The 19,672-nt window shown below is 40.6% G+C and overlaps 1 protein-coding gene across 4 annotated transcripts in view; it reads right to left on the reverse strand.

Annotated features, from left to right (window-relative positions):
- The window catches only part of POLL (DNA polymerase lambda), a 148,068-nt gene that overhangs the window by 117,050 nt on the left and 11,346 nt on the right, over positions 1-19,672 (reverse strand). For 3 of the 4 annotated variants that reach the window (XM_069239559.1, XM_069239560.1, XM_069239557.1), the window contains exons 2-3: positions 13,639-13,782; positions 5,453-5,750 (exon numbers count right to left, since the gene is read on the reverse strand). In XM_069239559.1, the coding sequence (XP_069095660.1) occupies positions 5,453-5,750; positions 13,639-13,747 (407 nt within the window). In that variant the 5' untranslated portion in view covers positions 13,748-13,782. The remainder of the gene's footprint in view (positions 1-5,452; positions 5,751-13,638; positions 13,783-19,672) is intronic. The other variant, XM_069239558.1, reaches the window with a different exon arrangement.

The following is a 19,672-nucleotide window of genomic DNA, read 5'->3' on the forward strand; positions in this document are numbered from 1 at the left end:
TGTGTCCACATTTAGTAATGACAGCGGCCAGTAGGACATACAACTGTTAACTGGCAGGAGGACCAAGAAAGCCTCACTGCAACATCATGATAAATGCCGGTGGTGGATCAGTAATCATGTCAAAAGCCTCTGATAGATTTTAGGATCTACGTTGTAAGACTGGGATCATAAAAAAGCCATAAAGATCTTCACATTTCATTCCCACATACATCTCCAACAAATGTGATGGAATATGAAAACATGACACTAAGTGAGCCGAGACATCGATCTGGTGATTCACTGAACATGTGTGGCATGTTGCGACTTTACAATAAGTGAATGTACTGTCATTTGTTTTGTCTCTCATCCCTACTAGGAGACACTTACATTGTGCATTAGCTCATCGAGTTCTCAAGAAGTACAATTCATTAGCAAGCACTGATTAGCTCATCTGCATTTATGTTTATTATCATACTGCAACAATGCTTCCTACATATATCATACATTCTGCTACCATTCTTCTAGTTCATATATATTTATTTGAACGTTTGATGCTTGGAAAAAGTCCCGCAGCTTTAACGTGAATATGTAAGCGGATGCTGATGCTTTTATTCCCAAGTTACATCTTGAATTGCAAGGTTCATTTTTTATTAAACTAATTTTATGAATTATATAAAATGATTACTCCTACCCCTCTCAACGACAGAGTGAGGAGCTTCAGATAACAAGACAAGCATAGTGATTCTCCAAAGCCATTGTTTTTTTAACAAACAGGGTCACAGAAACACAATTTGGCCTTGTCTTGAAGACAGGCTGAGGACTCAATAATAAATAAGATTCAGGTATGAGACCACAATATCTAGATATACATTTCTCAATGAGCAGCAGAGCTTTAATGATACGTTTATTAGCTAGGACTAGATGTGTAGGGATCTTTACAATGTACTTGCATATTATACTATGTTACCTGCTTTCCTAATGTTCATTTTTTGTTCATTCATGTTTGCTACTGTTGGTCTGATATCTACAATGATATGTTTACATTTATTCTGCTCTTAAATCAGGTTTAGAGAAGCCTTAAAATAAAAATGGTGGGTATCGGAGGTGTGTATGTGAGTGTGCGTGTGTGTGTATATATATATATATATATATATATATATATATATATATATATATATATAATAATAATTAAACACCATGATGTTATTATCTGGGAATCATTAGGTGAAAAATGCTTTTGAAACCAAAAGCCCTAACTGTCGAGGCCAAGGGTGCCACATAGGTGTAAAGAACATTGGTCTTACGGTGGAATCGTGGGGTACACTATAGATTAGAGAACTAGACAAAAACTTGTAAGGAGGAAGACTGATAGAGTTTTATTAGACAGCGAACACTGGAACCAATTAAGAGCAATATCCCAGATGCCCATATAGAACAGGCGTGCCAGGAGGATGGAGTGAGAGGCTGTATATATCTAATAATAATATCAGTGACGCTGAACATCTGTTATCAAGAATAGCCCACAGGTCCTCTGAGACAGACAGCAAGTCAATTTCCCTGCTCTAGGATGGTCAAAAACATGGTTAGGTCTCATCCAAAAAGATTTTAGATTCCAAATATTAGGAGATTTGCTTACTGACAAAGTTTGTTAATAGTCTGGAAGAAGTAGCGAGTGGATATATCGGACTGACATTTTTTGGGATATTTGGATCCACAGAATGTTTTTTTGGAGTAGTGGGACAACTTGGGCTTGATTTCAAGCTTTTGGTCTTATCACTGATACAAAAGAAGCTTTTCAGAAAAATAGGTGCACATAGGGTAAAAGGGCTGCAGTAATTCACAAAAAATAAGCCTACACCAGGCACTCTCCGGCAGGTTTTGTTACATTCCTAACACACATTTTCTCTGGGTAATTTGAGGGAGGTGTGTAGGCCATAACACGTCCTTTCACAAGGTGGTAAGACGGTGTAGAAAATCCACCTCTTCTGCATGGTCACCCTGGATTGTTCACCTTTTGTTGGACCGAATACTTGTGCTGGCTATAAAAAACTGTGCATTTTACACCTGCTAACCAGTGGTAAAGTGTGTGTGCTCCTCCTTTCAACATGATGAAAATGGTATACTTCTAAACTGGCATATGTAACTTACCTATAAGTCCTTATTATATGATATAAAGTGTGCCCAGATATAAACATCACTATAGTCTACAGCACCTATTGTGGCATCCACTACAGTGGCAGTGCAATCATGACTTTAGGACCTATCAGTGTAGCTTGACTGTGGCAGTGTAAAAATGTCAATTCAACCTCTCAAAATAAACTCTCTTGACAGGTTAAAACCCCCCTTTTAACATTAATAACTCACCCCTAATTAGATCTTGTAGTCAACAAGAAAGGCTGCATTGTAGTTTAAAGTAGGGCATGTAGAAATGTATTAATAACATGCCCTTACATTGACTAGCACCCAAAACCTAGTTTTCATTGTGGCAGGCCTTACGGTCCTACATAGAAAACCAGAGTATAGATTAAAAATCTTAATACTGTATATCAGGTCTGGAACCAACTAGAAAATAATGAACACCTATTAAGCAATTGTTTTTAACACTTATTAAAAATCAAATTCAATGAAGAATTTAGATTTTTGTTTAATATTAAGGAAAAGTACATTTTAGAAAATTGCCTTCTCCCTGCCTGAATTTCCTAGAGGCTAAATTTGCAATTGCTTTTCCATTTCTGCAGGCAATAATTAGCATTTGAATTAATGTTATAAAGGTGTATAATGCTTTCCAGGAGCAAATAATTGGCAGACTTGAATGAGCAAAAATATCCCTTTTGAACCTGACAGAGTATGCAGGGTAGAGCCGACAGTGCAGTGTCAAATCCTGCTTGAAAGTCTGCTGGGTTTTACATATAACACAGGGAGTCTGCTTAAAAGGAAGTGAAACAGGCTGCCTAATCAATTCTTTTTTATTCAATATTTGGTTGCTGGAAGCCCTACATTTGTTCTAACAGGCTTTTATTTTTAGGTTTTACATTTAACACTGGGGGAGCACTTAAAGGAAAGTGAAAGGAAAACATGATGCCAAAACTATTCCTGTGTATTTACTGTCTGGTTGCCGTAAACCCCTACTTTTGTTCTACCAAACTTCTGGCTCTGGATTTATTGTATGTACAGTGACTGTCCAAAACTGGATGTTGGTGATAGGTGTGGGGAGGAATTTAGATTTACCATAGTACACTCACCACACATCCCCAGCCTTCAGAGCACACATTAAGAGTGGCCACAGACTTCTGCCATCTTACCAATGCCTCAAGTAGGAAGGATTGGCCTGGGGAACGTTTACCCTATTGGTTATAGCATACCCAGAAGTCATTCCCGCCCATTAGCTCAAGTCAGGCATACATGTGACTTCTCCAGACTCCCACTTCATATCACTCTTGGACCAGAAGAGGAGTGGACCTGTTTGTGACCGGACCTGATCTCTCTTGCACACAGGACTCTTTTAGCTGATCTCCTGTTCAAAGTACAGGGACACAATAAGCTACAAGAGGCCATCCCTACAACTGCCTAGATGATCAGCGGCAACTGGACCTGGATTAGACCATACTGTTGGGTGGCGCCCAACACCCTGTGAGTCTTTAACTGCTTCCTGTGACGTCCTGGGGAGCTTTGGAAGTGTACTGCTGTGGTGCAATGGCACTTACAGGACTAAAGCCAGACGGTATAATCTTTGACCAAGACAATCCTGGTTTGTGTAGCTGATACACACACGATCACGGTCAGCGTCAAACTACACTTGGGCCCTGGTCTACCGCAACCACTGACTAGAACTGGGCCTTTATGCTTCTTGGTATTATTCAAATTAATACTTTAATAATTCATATCTGTGGTTCTCCTTTTGGATTTATGTTATTTTGTTGTCATTATGTTTAAATGTTGCTCTATTATTCTAATTCGGTTTGGGATGTTATTCTTTTGCATCCTGCATAAATACTTTAATACTTTACACACTGCCCAAAGTTAAGCCAGTCTGCACTGATCCACAGTTACCAGGGGGTTGAGCGCAGGTTAATTTAGTGACTTTGAAGTAAAAATGTTCCTTGACAAGTACTGAGATAATTCCTTAAGGGGTGAAGTCACCCACCCCAAATAATTCAATTTCTTGCAACTGGTATACCTGTGCTTGCTGTCTAGCCAATGAGGATCATCTGAGTGCTGTTATCTGAAAAAGATCCTAATAGCATTCAGTACTATCCTTTCATATAGTATGCATGTTGTCCAATGGGAAACTGAATGGTGTACTGTGCATATATTTAGTCACATATTATTACAAATACTTTCAGTCTTCACAATGTAAGTATGGTGTCTTCATTAATGGTTTTAAATACAGAAATACCTTTAATGTTGCTTCATCATGGATACTGCACTGAATTGACTGGTTTTAAAGGTCAACACATTAAAGAAAAACCCTGGTAGCCGCAATACTAATTACTAATTTGGGAAGCTTTGGCTAGGCCATTTGCCTGAGCAGCACAAACACAAGAAAAAACAGGAATTCAGGAATGGAGATGAAGATTAAGGAAAATTAATACATAAACCTGGCATCCATGTCCTTAACAAAATTGAAACTTTAAAGACTTGGAATTTATATATTTTCATTGTGAATCTTGACCAGTTGTAATCTTAATACGAAGTGTGTTGTTCAACTGGTATGAAATGGAAGTTTGTAAAGGGTCCAATCCACTAGTTACCTTGCAGTCCAATGGTAATTGCACTGTAAAGTAAATGAAGGAGATATGAAGCATTGTAAGAAACTCCAAAAGTATATAATAAATGAATTATCTGAGCTCTGCTACGTCTTATACTTTAAGTGGTACAAAAGATATTCTATTGTACGTTTAATGAAAAGGCCTTTTCATTGGGACCTACACTAAACTAATGTGGAAAAGTAAACATCATTCATTTACTGTGGACACTTTAACAGACACAATACTGATGTAAGTCTTGAGTGGCAACCTCTGCATTAGTAAACACGTTTACTGAAAAAAAGAGCTCACTTATAGCTGGAAATTTACTGCTTCAAGGAAAGGTAGTTGTACAATCCGTTTGTCCGCACACAGTTCAGAAGAGTGTAAAGTATTGCTGCCTCTTTTCTGGTTTTCCAACATGATCAGGTTCTTTCTGCATGGGTGCTACAGAATGGAACAAAGGTGCAAAACTAAGCAAGTAGGCTAGGCACTTCTTTATCGTGAACCATAGCTGAGCAATCTGTATTATTTACAGGCTTAACATAAAGGTTACACTGGAACATGGTAAAAAACTTCCACTCGAATTCACCCAGCTCTGATCCTTTCATAATATTTTAAAGTGAAGGTAACAGTATATGATTATATGTTCTCTATTAACATCATGCAACTACTGACATTCAAACCACAACTATGGATCTAAAACATAAAATAAGAAGTTTCTTTACCGGTCTGATACGAAGATGCGGTATCCAGCAGTGTCCACTATCTTGTTTTCTTTGATACACAAGCTCAGCCATGCAGATTTCACCAGCTGAGTCCCTCCTGGAATGTTGTCAACTTTCAGAATTCGGAAGGCACGATCACAGTCCATCTCTTCATCTACAATGATGTGTGTCACTTCAGATGAAAAGGGATTACAGACTCTACCTCCATTCTGTAGTACCTGCTTCTGAAAGATTTCTGCCCTAGCTCTGCCAATCCCAGCTTGAATTATATGAACAGTCACTGGTTTTAGCCAATCATCTGAAAATGGAAACAGATACAACTTAGCACTTTTATGAAAGAATGTTCTTACTAACCGTTTAAAAGGCAAAACAAAGTACTTTCACTCAATAAAGTGAACAGTTATAGCAAAATGACATTATCTGGATGAACTGAGCGCCTTCTGCATTTGCCTACAGTGGTGACAAGTTACAGGTTACTTTGGGAATGGCAGATTTAGAATAATTAAGGGCCAGATGTAGCAATTTCTGAATCGCAAATTCGGATGCAGAATGGTGTCTCAGACACTGTCTGCAAATCGCAATGGGGTCGCAAAGACCCACCTCATTAAGATTAATGAGGTGGGTCGGATTTTATGACCCCATTGCGATTCCCTGCACACACAGGGATGGTGGCCTGCTGGAGACAGCAGACCTCCATGTCTGTGACTGCTTTTTTTTTTTTAAAGGAAAACGAGTTGCAATACAAAAAAATAACGAAACCATTTGGTTTCGTTTTTTCAGAGCAGGCAGTGGTCCGTTGGACGACTGCCTGCTCTGAAAAAACATTTTTGGCAACATTTTGCAAATGGGTCCCACTGTGTGACACTGGTGGTAACTGTGAATTGCTTTGCAACGGCGTTCGCGGTCACAAAGCAATTTAGCATTGCGGTGAGAGTCGCAAATAGGAAGGAGACACCCCTTCCTATTTGCAAATCGCATTCACATTTTGTGAGTCGGTACCGACTCGTAAAATGTGAATGAGCATCGCGATGCGTGTTTTGCATGGCACAAACTGCGATTTTCACAGTTTGCACCATACAAAACGCTACCTACATCTGGCCCCAAGAAACTACAGCTGGGACTACGCATTACCAGAAAAAATAAGAGTGACAATAGCTGGAACAGGAAACATACATAAAACTAATTGAAGACGTTGGCCTAAGGGTAACACTTCAAGAAAAGAGCTCTATCCAAACAAGAGAAACGAAAATAAGATGTAAATGCTTGGATTATATTTTCTAAGCTACTGAAATAGTTCAGGAGCATTTACATAACCTCCTAGATCATCTGTGCCATTAGAAATGGAAAACAGCAATAGGAAATTCAGTCCAAACATGCACAAGTCTAGTTAGCACTGCTTGGTCACATTTGCTTTGCATGACACAACAAGAAACTCCAAGACAGATTTTGTTATCACAGTCATTACTGAAGGTGGCCTAGCTTCATCTATCAGTGCAACACAAGCACCAAATTATAATTCACCGACAAGGTCCATTGGGGCTAAACACATAGGTCTTCTTAGTGCCACATGCAGGGCGGCTATACCTACACGTCAACTGGTCATTTTGGGGCACACTGAGCGGGGTAGATACCTTCTGCAATCTCAAAGGCAAACTGAACAATTACAGAAAATGCTACCAGTACAGATGTGGTGTTCAAAAAGCATTTGCAGTAGTACCACTGATTCTGTTATATACCAAGTCTCCTCATCAGATTAGGCTGCTCGAGACATAGACCTCTTAATGCGTATGCCAAATCCTTCTGGCTAGAAATCACTGGCAAGGCAAAAGTATATCTAGTTTATTACAGGCTTGCACACAGGGGTTGTGAATAAAATACATGCAAAACTACTTTTCTGGTGCTTAAATAATATTGACTTAGATATGGTTGGCCTACTATTGTAACAACACAGATGAGCTGGGAAATGCTGACCGGAGGAATATGCAGTTGCTTAGAAGAATCAGCTCAAGCATTATCACATTTTGCTCTTTGTTGAACTACTTATGCGGAAGTGGTGTGCCCAGAGGTGGAGTTTCATGCTTGCTATGATCAGAGACTCAAGCTCAAACTCACTGAAGTTAATACATCTGGCACAGCTTGTCGGCTCATAGAGGCAGTCCTAGTGATACTGGACTGTTAGCCTAACCATTCCGGTCACATATTTTGTTCTAACCTGCTGTATACAGCAACTTGTGCATACAATCACACACAGTAGAAATTCAATTTCATCCATCTTAGTAATAACTCAATGTCAAAGAGATCGTAAGTATAAAAACAAACAATAATGTACTTCTTTAATTAGTTGATGATTTGTCCATGTGCGTGCTTTAAGATGGTCGACAAGCAGATCAGACAATCTAGCATCTACAGGTCTCAGAAAACTCATCTATTAAGTACACAACTCAATAGACTGGTATAACCTCTGAGTAAACCTTTTATCTATTCGCACACCAGTCTGCGTTTTCAAGGATGGGTGTTTCCTCTCCCTGAACCAACCTCCCAAATTGCCACATGGTCTCTCTAATACAGTGGGCAAGGACTGCATAAGTGGAAAAGGTAGGGAACAGCAGATAGGTGTGAAATAGCAACATGTGGCGGGAAATATGCCCCTCACAAATTTATCAGCAACAGTGCATAGTAACTATAACCATAAACAGGGATCATTATCATCATATTGGGGTCCAATAGTCAGTGTCTATGAGAGGGTGCGTCAAGTTCCTTGGTCAGGTTGTACCCGTTTCTCTCTATCATCTCAAAGGGGACCCGGAGAGGCCGATCACAGAGCCTCAGTAAGTCAGGCAGGATGCCTCATCTAACAAAACATACTGAGTAGTAAGAGCACCCAGCAACATCTGCTCTCATAGAGTACCTAGTGTACACTGCAAGAAGGACAGGGGGATTATGGTGAGAGAGAAATGATCCAGTTACAGGCGAAGTACAATGCCCTCTGTGATAGGAAAGAGGTGAGGGAGGTGACTCTGCAGAGAAAAGAAAGAATGGAAAATGTTTGGAAAGGGAGTAGTGGATAGGTTTAGCACCCCACTAACCCTGGCCAGGAAACATTGTAGATATAGAGGTCAATGTTTATGTCTATTGGTCCCTGATGAAATGGCACTCAGTAGATCCTAGAGGAGATAATGGACCGTATGGGTGATAGTGCCTTAACCGGTGGGCAGGTAAGGAGGAGGTGTGTTGCATATATCGATTCCATCTCCTCTGTAAGGAAAGAGCCTCTCATATGCCTTAACCTTGTCTTTCAGTTTGTATGTAGCCTGTTCTTGGATTGCCACTCTACGGAGTTCAATGAGCCACTCTTGGATGTGGAGCTTGAGGGATGTCACCACATGAAACTCATAATTTAGCAATTGTGAGGGACATGGCCAATCAGAGGTGTGTTCGTATGTCAATGCCCTATACGTCAGACACGTTATGGAGAAGCGATAGGTGGGTGGATGGGCATACACAGTTCGGATGACAGTTTTTAATGTGGGTCCACACAGCCATACAATATGATTGAAGGGCTGGGCAAGACAAAGGGTGTGGTGCAGATTACACTTACCTTCGACACACTGCCAGCAGAGATCATGAAGCAATACTTCACTGGGGTAGGCCCACTCTGTGTAGTCTCTGTGGGGTCCAATACCACTCAAGGAGGATCTTGAAACACAGAACTTTCAATGAGGATTCTCTGAGGACATTATAGTGTTAAGCAATAACGCCACCCAGTCATCGGGAGAGTAGCCTCTACCTTGTGTTGTCTGCCACTTGAGCCTGGTCCTCACTTTAATGAGGACACCATAAAGGCAAGGAATCATATCCTTGTAACGGCTCCATAACTAGGTACTGCAGAATAGGGTATGCTTGAAGCTCCAACGGATTGAGGCAAAATGCCACTCAAAGGCAGTGTGACAGTTGACAATAATTCCAGTCGTCTGACTGGAGGGGGGGTTAACATTTGTTCCAAAGTACAGAAAATGGTTAAACATCTCATCAATGCATTGGGGCCCCTTCACATTCCAAGAGACCCAATGTTTTGCCGGCAATGCACAAAGTTGTATTATATCGCAGTGGGCCTTTATATACAGATGGGGGTGCATGCCCATTAGTTTGTGTGCTGATCTCCAGATGGTGGCAAGTAGAAAGAATGGAATTTCTGAATAAAGGTCAGAGCTTAAGTGAGAGGTATCTTGTTAGGGGCATGTGAGGTGGTCCTATAAGATGGTGTTCAATCTGAACCCAAGTCAAAGTGTCATTGGGACCGCAAAGGTATGAGGGCAGCAATGAACACTGGAAAGCCAGGTAGTAGGATGGCAGGTAAGAAAGATGCAGCCTCCACCTGTAGTGTTCACCCAAAGTCTAGGGGTTTGTAGCCTGTGTCTGCGGCCACTCCAGATGTAAGACAGGATGTCCTCCTCAATTTCCAAAAGGAGCACTCGGGGAATACTCAGAGGCAGTGTACTGAATATGTAGTTATAGCTTGGTGCTACTGTCATTTTAATTGTTTGCACTATCCCCCACAGCAAGAAATTCAGATGTTGGGTATTTCAGGAAATCCTGCTTGGCACCTCTCTATGAGGGGGGAGAACTATTGCATGACAGTCCCATACTGATCCAGATACCAAGGTATTTAAACCCTTTGGACACCCATCTCATGTTACAATTTCACATACATGCTGCAGTGGTCACCTTAGACAAAAAGTGCGCCTCACTTTTGGTCCAATTAATTGTGTAACCGTAAAGGCGGGAGAAGTGATCAATTACTCATAGCTTCAACCGAGGAGCGGGGTGCAACAAAAGAAGATATAATCTGTATAAAGTAGTGCTTTTATCTTCCCTACCACTTTGTGCACCCTGGATCTATGCTGACAGACATATAGCAGTGGATAAAGGTTCACAGGCTAATAGCAACAGACGTGGGGAGAGAGCCCTGGTGAGTGCTTCTGTGGATCTGGACATGTCTGACAAGCACCCTTCATAATTAACAATTGCTATAGTGGAATCATACAAAAGGAGGACCTTGCTTATGAAATCGTCACATAAGTCAATTTTTGGTATCGCCTAAAGAGGTATGGCGGGTCATTTCATGCATTAAATTACCTTCTCAGCATTTAGGAAGAGTGCAAGTTTCTCCTTCAGGTCATTACGCACGTGCCACAGACATGAGCAAGGATCCAGAGATGTTTGTGGGAGCTTCGGTCAGGCACAAACCCCACTTGAGACTTATGGATTGGTTGGGAGATTACTTTTCCCAGTCAAGTTGCTAGGATCTTGGCAAGGACTTTGAGGATGACATTTATTAACAAAATTGGATAGTAACTGACGCACTCAAGCAGTTCCTTGTTTCCTTAAAGAATTATGGTAATAGTGTTCTTATTGGACCGTGCTCCCATTGAGTTTTATGGCACTCCCCAAGACAGCTGTCTTCACCAGGTGATTTATAAGAGGGTAGTGCCAATATGGCTTTTCCCTCTTCCTCGAAGTTGCCCTCTACATATGCCCAAACGACATTTGTGATGTAGGGGAGATGTAGCGGAGACTGAAAGTCATCAATTTTCTCTGTTTCAGCTGGTTGCCATCCACATCTCATAAGGCCAGGACCACTGACTGGCGTTCCTGTTGACGTAAATGAACTGTCGGCAATCTGCCTGCCTTTTCCCTATGATTATATTTGCTCCATTTTAATTTCGAGAGCGCTTTTTTGGATGAATCTGTGAAGAATGTGTTGTGGTGCAAAAAGGCTAGCTCTACGGCTTTCCGGTGTACGGCTGTGGAGGGCGTAATGTAGCGATGATAGAGGTCGTGTCCCTCAGTTCCAATCCTTTCTAAACCATGGCAAGCTTTATGGCAAGCTGTACGTTTCATGACTGCAGATTCTCGCATTTTGGTCCCCCTCAGCGCCTTCTTGCCAGCCACCCAAAGAATCCTGAGGGAGCTCACTGAGCTCTCACTGGTCTCTAAATAAGAACGAATGTGACATTAAATTTGCTCCTTTTCCTCAGACAGCTTACAGGCGAAGGCTTTCATGCGGCATCTGTCTGGAGGAGGTACCAACAATCCGAGATCTAGGTCCAGTAGGACCAGGCTATGGTTAGTAACTCTAGCCTCTAGTATGTCACAGCAAGCTCCATTGGGGTAGGCCCACCTGGAAAAAAAAGTAGTCAATGTGAGATTGGATGGCATGTGGCAACTAGAAGGTAGAACCCCTATCCTCAGGGTGCAAGAGGTGCCACACATTTAATAGGGCGTGGTCCAATATCAGGTCTTGTAGGATCCCCTATCCAGTGGATTATAGTTGTCAGGTCCACCACGCCGGTCTAAGATTGGGTTCGGTGTCCAGTTTCAGTCACCGCCATGGAGCTGAGGGGTGTGCCCATACCCAGTAAGGATCCTAGAAAAGCGGGACCGGAAATACGAGTTGTTAGCATTGGGAGTGTAGATTGAGGCAACCACAATAGTTTTGACAGATATGAAAATTCTGGCAGAAACTCAATGGCTACTAGGGAGGAGGCACGCATTGGGCAATTTATGCTTGATCCCTCCAGTAGTAACATCTATAAGGCACCCTCCAACAGCTGACAGAGGGAGCCTCACACTCGGCATGCGGCACTGTGTCACTCCAGTGCCATGCAGCCAATAGTCCAAGTGGAGGCCAATGCACCTGCCAGGCCTACCTTGTTCTCAGTGCCTGAGAAACTTTTTGGGGTGGGGAGTTGAGGGTCCAGACCTTGACATGCACTCTGTCTGGCAGGCACTTTATTCTGTTGCTTGTGGAGGGTCAGGGTGAGTGAGGGCTACTCGCTGTAGTTGCACTCTAGAAATCCAATAAATACACACAATGTTGGATTTCTCTTCAATTGCTAAATGTTTTATGGTTCTCTCTTAAGACATCTTTTATTAAAAAGGAAAGAGAGTGATCTGCCTAAGATGCATACTGTACTTCGATGCAAACCATAAGAGTTTCATTTTGAAGCTACAGTACAACTGCAAGAAAGCATGTAAATGGATAGAGTGCTGTGGTTTCTTTGTGAAGACATCATCTAATATTAAAAAGGAAAGACAGTGATCTGCCTAAACAGGCATGCTGTACTTCCACCTACACCAGAAGATTTTTATTTTGAAGTTACAGTATAAATACAAGAAACCATGTGAAATCATAGAATGTTGTGGTTTGTATTTGCTTCATCACTCACACAGAAACACCTTAAGATTTGTGAAACAAACTAACGCCATTTGCTGTGCCTGAATCTTCGAGTACAGTTTCATCTCTGTTTAAATAATTTAAGAACTTGAGCATGATATGCTACTTCAAGAAATCCTTCCTTACTTCAGGCTTACTAGCTTCTAACGTCTCTAACCCTCTTTGCCAGGGAACGCAGTTTATATCTACAGAAACTAAGAAACGCAACAGCAGCGGCTCAAGAAATTAATTCAACAAGATTTACCCAAGGATACAAATAAAAATCTCATGGAAAAAGAAGGAACACAAAATCAAGTTGGCCAAATGTACGTTAACATGAAAAAACATAGAAAATGTGCCTTATAAGTACTGCCTTGGCTTCCAGTGGACACCTGAAGAAAATTCATATTCTCTGTGACACAAAGACAGTAAAACCTGGGCCCTTTGTACCTCCCAAGGGTGTCTCCCAACCATATAACCTCTAGAGATTTAGAACCAATCACTTTTTGACATCCCACTAATCAAAGGGGGATGAGCTTATGGGCAGGTCTTTAAACAAAGAATGAGCCCAGGGTCTGCAAGGTTCTCCATCACCTCTTGAAAATCCATTCAACTTGCTCTTCGAACAACACCTGCAATCTGCCTTATTTGCAGTGGTTTGACTACCAATAAGTGAAAGAAGGCTTCTAATAAGTGAGATTAGGTTGATATGGCCACATTTTCCACCTCATCTTTTTGTCTGAAAGCAATGTGATCAATTCACTTTGAATACATCATGACATATCTATACCACTTGCATCGGGGCTTATGAATGTATTACTATTGTTAAATCATGCTATTTGCCTCAACTGTATCCCCTAAGTCCAATGTTCACGTCTAACATCTTACTTCCGTAGGTGCCCGCACAGTAACACGGCTGATGCTTTTATAAAACAAATCTAGGTTAACTTTATGTAGCAATAAAATTTACCTCTGACATCATATTCCTCTTTACGTTTCTTCTGTGGCTCGAACTTCTGGGGGCTACAACGCATTCTCTTGACTTTAGGAAAGGCTTTCAGAATTCCCCCTGGATCCATGCCTTCATGCAAACCCTGCACGCTCTTGACCCCTGCTGATAAAGCAAGAGTTAACAGGGCAATATTGAGTGCCACACGTAAAGCCCCTAGCAACAGAACTAATATCATGACTGATCCCAATCAGTTTTCACATGTTCTGAATTACAGTAATTTCATAAAACTAAAGAAAACAAGAATATATCTTTAAAGCAACAGTGTTTGCTACTTAGTATGGTCATCTACAACTATTAGACTAATGTAAGAATGAGGTAAGAGATATAAGACTAAATAAGCTGTGGATTCTCTCCTGGAAGAAATAAGTATATATTTTTTTCCAATAAGGTGACCAGATTATCAATGTCAGTGAGACAGCGCAGAGGAAGGCTTACCTTTCACACACTTTTAAAAAGGTGCTACAACTCAACCTGGTAAATAAAGTTAATAAAGATATCCTGCCAATCCCACCTCTCACAATGTATTATGTTTCTAAATGAAAGCCAATGGCTGTGCGGGGGGTTCTGTTAACAGTAAGAATCATCTGGCAACCCTATTTTTTTTAGTATAATGCAAATGCTTAACACATGCAGAACGATAACAGATGTGCATAGATTTTACCTAGATATTGAAATTTTCTTTTGGCAGAAAGTCACTTATGGCCGTAGTGCTATTGAACTCAAAATAAAAAGGCTACCAAGACCTCATAATGTATCTAAAGAAAACAATCTTTAGAGGATTATTTATTTTAGAATATAATAATCTACTTCATACTCCCCTGAATAATAAAATAGACCTAATCAAAACAATTGTCAGTAGATTATTTATTTTAGAATATAATCTTCTACTTCATACTCCCCTGAATAATAAAATAGACCTAATCAATTACGCCCTGAGTTCATACTTTACTAAGCTATAAACTATATTCTAACTACACGTTTCTATCCACCATTTTCTCCTTCAGACCTTCAATTTATCAAAACAATATTTATTATACTCTTTTACTCACATACCACAAGAAAGCGAAGCAAAGCAAGAGCAATGCAGTTGTTAAAAGCATTAACACCTACACTGTTTTACGCGTTTATGGTAATGTTGGATATAGATATGTTAAATTATTACTTGTCAACCAATAAAAATTTATTTATTTTTTAAAGGATTAATACCTATTTTCTAAACAACAAATCGTTGTCATACATTTCCATCTCAGCTGTTCACTGGGGATCTGAATACAGGTTGCTCCAATAAATTTGTCAAAATGTATTGTCAAGAATGGTGTTGGCTGTTTTCAACTTGTTATAGATTCCCTTTCTCGTGAGTAAATGTTTAAAAGCATTTAAAACAAAATATGCAATCATGTTTGATGTTCTACAGATGCAGTTGTACTGTCAAGAAAATTAATAATTGGGTTATCACCAGCTCTTTTCTAGAAAAAGTTTGAAATAACAACATTAACACTCACCATGTATGGGTTAAACCTTCATATTTATTGTACATAAATTGACCATGTCATTTTCACAATGTTCGATTATTTGGTCAATCAACAGAAGGCCATTCCTTAATGTGCATTCTCTACTGGCTTTTATCATATTAATGACAGAATTGTTTACAAATGTAGTGGTTATGCTGAAAATCTGACAAGCATTATACACTTGTTGATCAACATGGAACACCTCAGCTCTAAGCCATGGCAAAATAAAACTCATTTACTTCAAAATGCTGGCCTCCACAACTTAGGCTTAATGTCATCTGATAAATCCAGGCAATTTTGATTAGAACGAAGACACAATTCTTCTAAACAAACATAAAAAAGTGTGGTATTACTAAGCAATTAATATACTTTGGATCTAAAAATGGACATTTATCAAGATCCCAAGGACTAAAGGTGCATCCCATTACATTTAAGCTTCCTACTGAAGAGCCATTAAAAGAAAGAAAATAAGAATTGTATTCTATAACTTATTACATGTGGAGGTTGAGAGCTTAGGGCCAGATGTAGGAAGGCTTTTGTGCCTCGCAAATGGCGAAAAACGCCGTTTACGGGGCGCAAAAGCCCTTACGCGATGCAGAATCACATTTTGCGAGTCGGTACCGACTCGCAAAATGTGATTCCGACTCGCAAATAGGAAGGGGTGTTCTCTTCCTATTTGCGACCGCATCGCGATGTAGAGTTGATTTGTGACCGCGAAAGCGGTCGCAAATCAACTCGCAGTTACCATCCACTTGAAGTGGATGGTAACTCATTCGCAAACAGGAAGGGGTCCCCATGGGACCCCTTCCCCTTTGTGAATGCAAACAAAAATATTTTTTCAGAGCACCACTGCCTACTCTGAAAAAACCTAAACAAATGGTTTCGTTTTTTTTTCTATTTGCAGCTCATTTTCCTTTAAGGAAAACGGGCTGCGAAAAGAAAAAAAAAAAACTGCTTTATTAAGAAAGCAGTCACGGACATGTGGTCTGCTGTCCCCAGCAGGCCACCATCCCCTTGAGTGCCTAGACTCGCTATGGGGTCGCAAACTGCGACCCACCTCATAAATATTCATGAGGTGGGTCTTTGCAACCCGTAGCGAGTCGCAGAAGGTGTCTGAGACACCTTTCTGCATTTCCTTTTGTGAGTTGCAAATTGCGAGTCGCTGGGACTCGCAATTTGCAACTCGCAAAAGGAAACCTACCTACATCTGGCCCCTAGTATGCAGAGATCTATGTACTCCCCATTGTGTTTCATTCATGATTTTAAAAAGTATGACCGCTAAAAGGGCACTCCAAATGTATTTTATTTCTAATAGCAATAGTGATAACAGACCAACTGCAGCTAGAATTTAAAAGACCCTAAGTTCAAGTTTTAAGTTTATTATGTTATGGAACTCCGATGGAGATCCACATAAAATAAAACATAAATATACAAAAAGAAGAAATGTAAGAGTAGCGAATTAATTAAACTTTGATAAACAAATTGATTAAGTTAATACAAAGTTTAAAAAAAAAAAACTTAAAATAGTTAAAAACTCTAGCACAAAACATTTCATTAGGCAGAATAAATAAGGCTTGTAATAGATTAGAAGCAGATCTAAGTGAAAGAGCTAGGCAAATAGTGCACAACCACTTACGACGATAAGGCAGGACCCCTAAGTGTAAGCAATTGATGTCAGCACCTCGAAGAAAGTTTGTGTGAGTTTTATTTTAGAAAGACTTAGACTTCTGGAAAAGTTCACACTGATCAGCCTTAAAAGCTAAAAGTGCTGTCAATAACTATTTTCTAAGCTACTGTCAAATAGTTTTATGCAAACCACTATCTAATTTTTGTGCCACTTTGCGATGTTGTGGTGATATGAGGGCATAGACATCAATGTTGCTTTGTCTCAATGATGATTTGAAATAAAAAGCAGCTAGATAAAAAAAAGCAGTTGGTGCTTATGGGCATTCGTTTAGGTAATGCACCTTTCATCACAAGGCAAGTGCTTATTTTGATTCCTAAATGTGAAAAGGGGAGTCAAAATCTTAATAAAATGAATATGACTTCATTCAGAAAGGATGTTTCTATAGGCTCTGAAAGAACTCTGCGGGTGAAGTTATGCAGTGAGGGGTAGAAGTCCCCCATTCATCCTCATCCAGTGCATTAGATGCGTGAGAGTGATGTCCAATAGTGAGAGTAGGTAAATCTACATAAGGGCATAAGGGAGAGAGGAAAGCAGCTCGTACTTCAGACAGTAAACCACCATGTATGTCAATAGGTGAGGATAGATCTACTGGCTTGCCAAGCATTAGATCTGATCACCTTTGAGTCTCACATACAACAAAGACACAAAGTTAGTGGCCATTTTACCCCTGGCATTAGGCATAGGGAACATGAGTGTTTCTGGTTCCACAGTGCCCTGAAATACGAGCATTACATTATTAGTCATATCCTTCCACAATTACTTAAGTATGAACTCTTCATCTCTGCATGTTCTAAACACATTTTCATGAAATGGCGGTTACTAAACAACAGGCATGTTACGATTTAGGATGTGAGGTAGATAGTACAGAAACATACATTGACATTTTGTAGGTTAACTGAAGGATTTGTTCAGCCTCCTGCAGGCAGGTACAAAAGATACACATCATTTGAACTAACTCACTCTGGACAGGGCACAGAACCACCAGAAGTAGAGCAAGCAACTAAAAAAAAAAAAAAATGCACATGAAAATAAGAATAGTAACAAAACAGAACACCACACAGAAACAGATGAACATCATAGAACCACGTCATACAATCTCTCATCAACAAACAAGACCAGCAACATACTAACACACAGACATACTAGTAATGAAGAATTTAGTAAGAGAATGTCATAAAGTTAAAGATCCAGCGAGAAAATAAACTTGAGAAGTAACAGATAAAACACAAATATCTAACATACATACAAAAAACAGACACACAGAAATCTTACATCAGGTAGCCTTGCCTCCTGACTTCACCTCCACACAAGACTCATCTTAGAAGCCTTGATCACCCTGATGGGTAACAAAGTCCACAGACACAACCAAGTAGCGTGTTGTTTCAACCCTTGAGATAAATGAAAGGTAAAACGTTCCAAAAACCTCCAATCCTTGCTCACCAGGAAAAGAGGGAGTAGCATGACCCTTGCAACAACTCTATTTTTATCTTCTCAGGCAAACTGTTTCTACTCTGCACACACTGATGGAGGTTCTAAGATGCCTGCCATATGAGAATGGGATGCTATACTTGACATTGGAAGAAACAAGGTAAAACCTTTGCGACTGAGCACGGGGTGCAACAGGTCTCTGGCAACTGTAGACAGGATAAATACCTTGCAAAGTTGAGAACAGGTTGCAAACAGACCTGCACAAAGTGAAAGAGGATATTAGACAGTAGGGGCCTCATTACAAGTTTGGCGGTCTGACAGTAAGACCGCCATGTTTGTGGTCGCCAAAAGTCCGCCATGTTTGTGGTAATCCAACAACCGTATTAGTAGTCAAACTGTGAAGTCCACCAAAAAACAGACACATTTCCAAAACCGCCAGGACACTAGAGGATGGAAAAGAGGCAATGCCACCAAATACTGCCAGCCCAACAAAAATCCACCCATCAGATTACGGTTCACAAATCACAAGAGCGGTTCTTCCATGGCGGAACACTCACATCACACTGAACACAATACCACATTTGATAGTCTGAATACGCCACACCTGACATATATTCACACACCTGACACACTCCACTATAAAACACACCCCTACACAACCCACAATCCTTTGCAACCAAAAAGCAACACACAGCCACAGACAAGCAACAGTGGAGAGCAAAACAAAAAGCAAGTATAGGCACCCATTTACATTTCACTATGAACACATCACAAACCTGTACCCACTGTTACCCACTCACATCACAGCACCTACACCTCACCATTTACCTTTTGCTGCAGCCTTTTCACTTTGAACACTACCACACCGTCTTCACCACCACTACAATGTCCCGACAAAAATATCCATGTTTTATGGATGAGGAGGTGAAAGACATGGTGGACGAAATTGTCACTATTCGGAGCACAAGTCCAACAAACATCAATTGCCAGGAAAACAGAGCTGTGGCAAAGAATAGTTGACAGGGTCAATTCTGTAGGCAGTTATCCATGCATAAGGGAGGGCATCAGGAAGAGGTTGAACTACCTCAGGGAAAGGTGTGTTTCATGGCATCCAGGTAGCAGTAATTAAAGCTAGTGGTGAGCTCTAACCTCCTCCCCCTACTTTTACATCTTGGGAGGAGAAGGTCTTGGACATACTGCATCCTGAGGGCCTGACAGGAATACCTGGGGGAGTGGAGTCACACATGCTCCCTTACCACCTTAACCCACCCTAATTAACATTCCACCCTCTACACCTTTGCCCAAATGTTCCAATAACCCTCTCTGGCATGCCACATGTCCGCTAAACTCAGTTGGCTCCACGACC

This window comes from Pleurodeles waltl, chromosome 6 (assembly GCF_031143425.1).
Source record: "Pleurodeles waltl isolate 20211129_DDA chromosome 6, aPleWal1.hap1.20221129, whole genome shotgun sequence".
Taxonomy (NCBI): Eukaryota; Metazoa; Chordata; class Amphibia; order Caudata; family Salamandridae; genus Pleurodeles; species Pleurodeles waltl.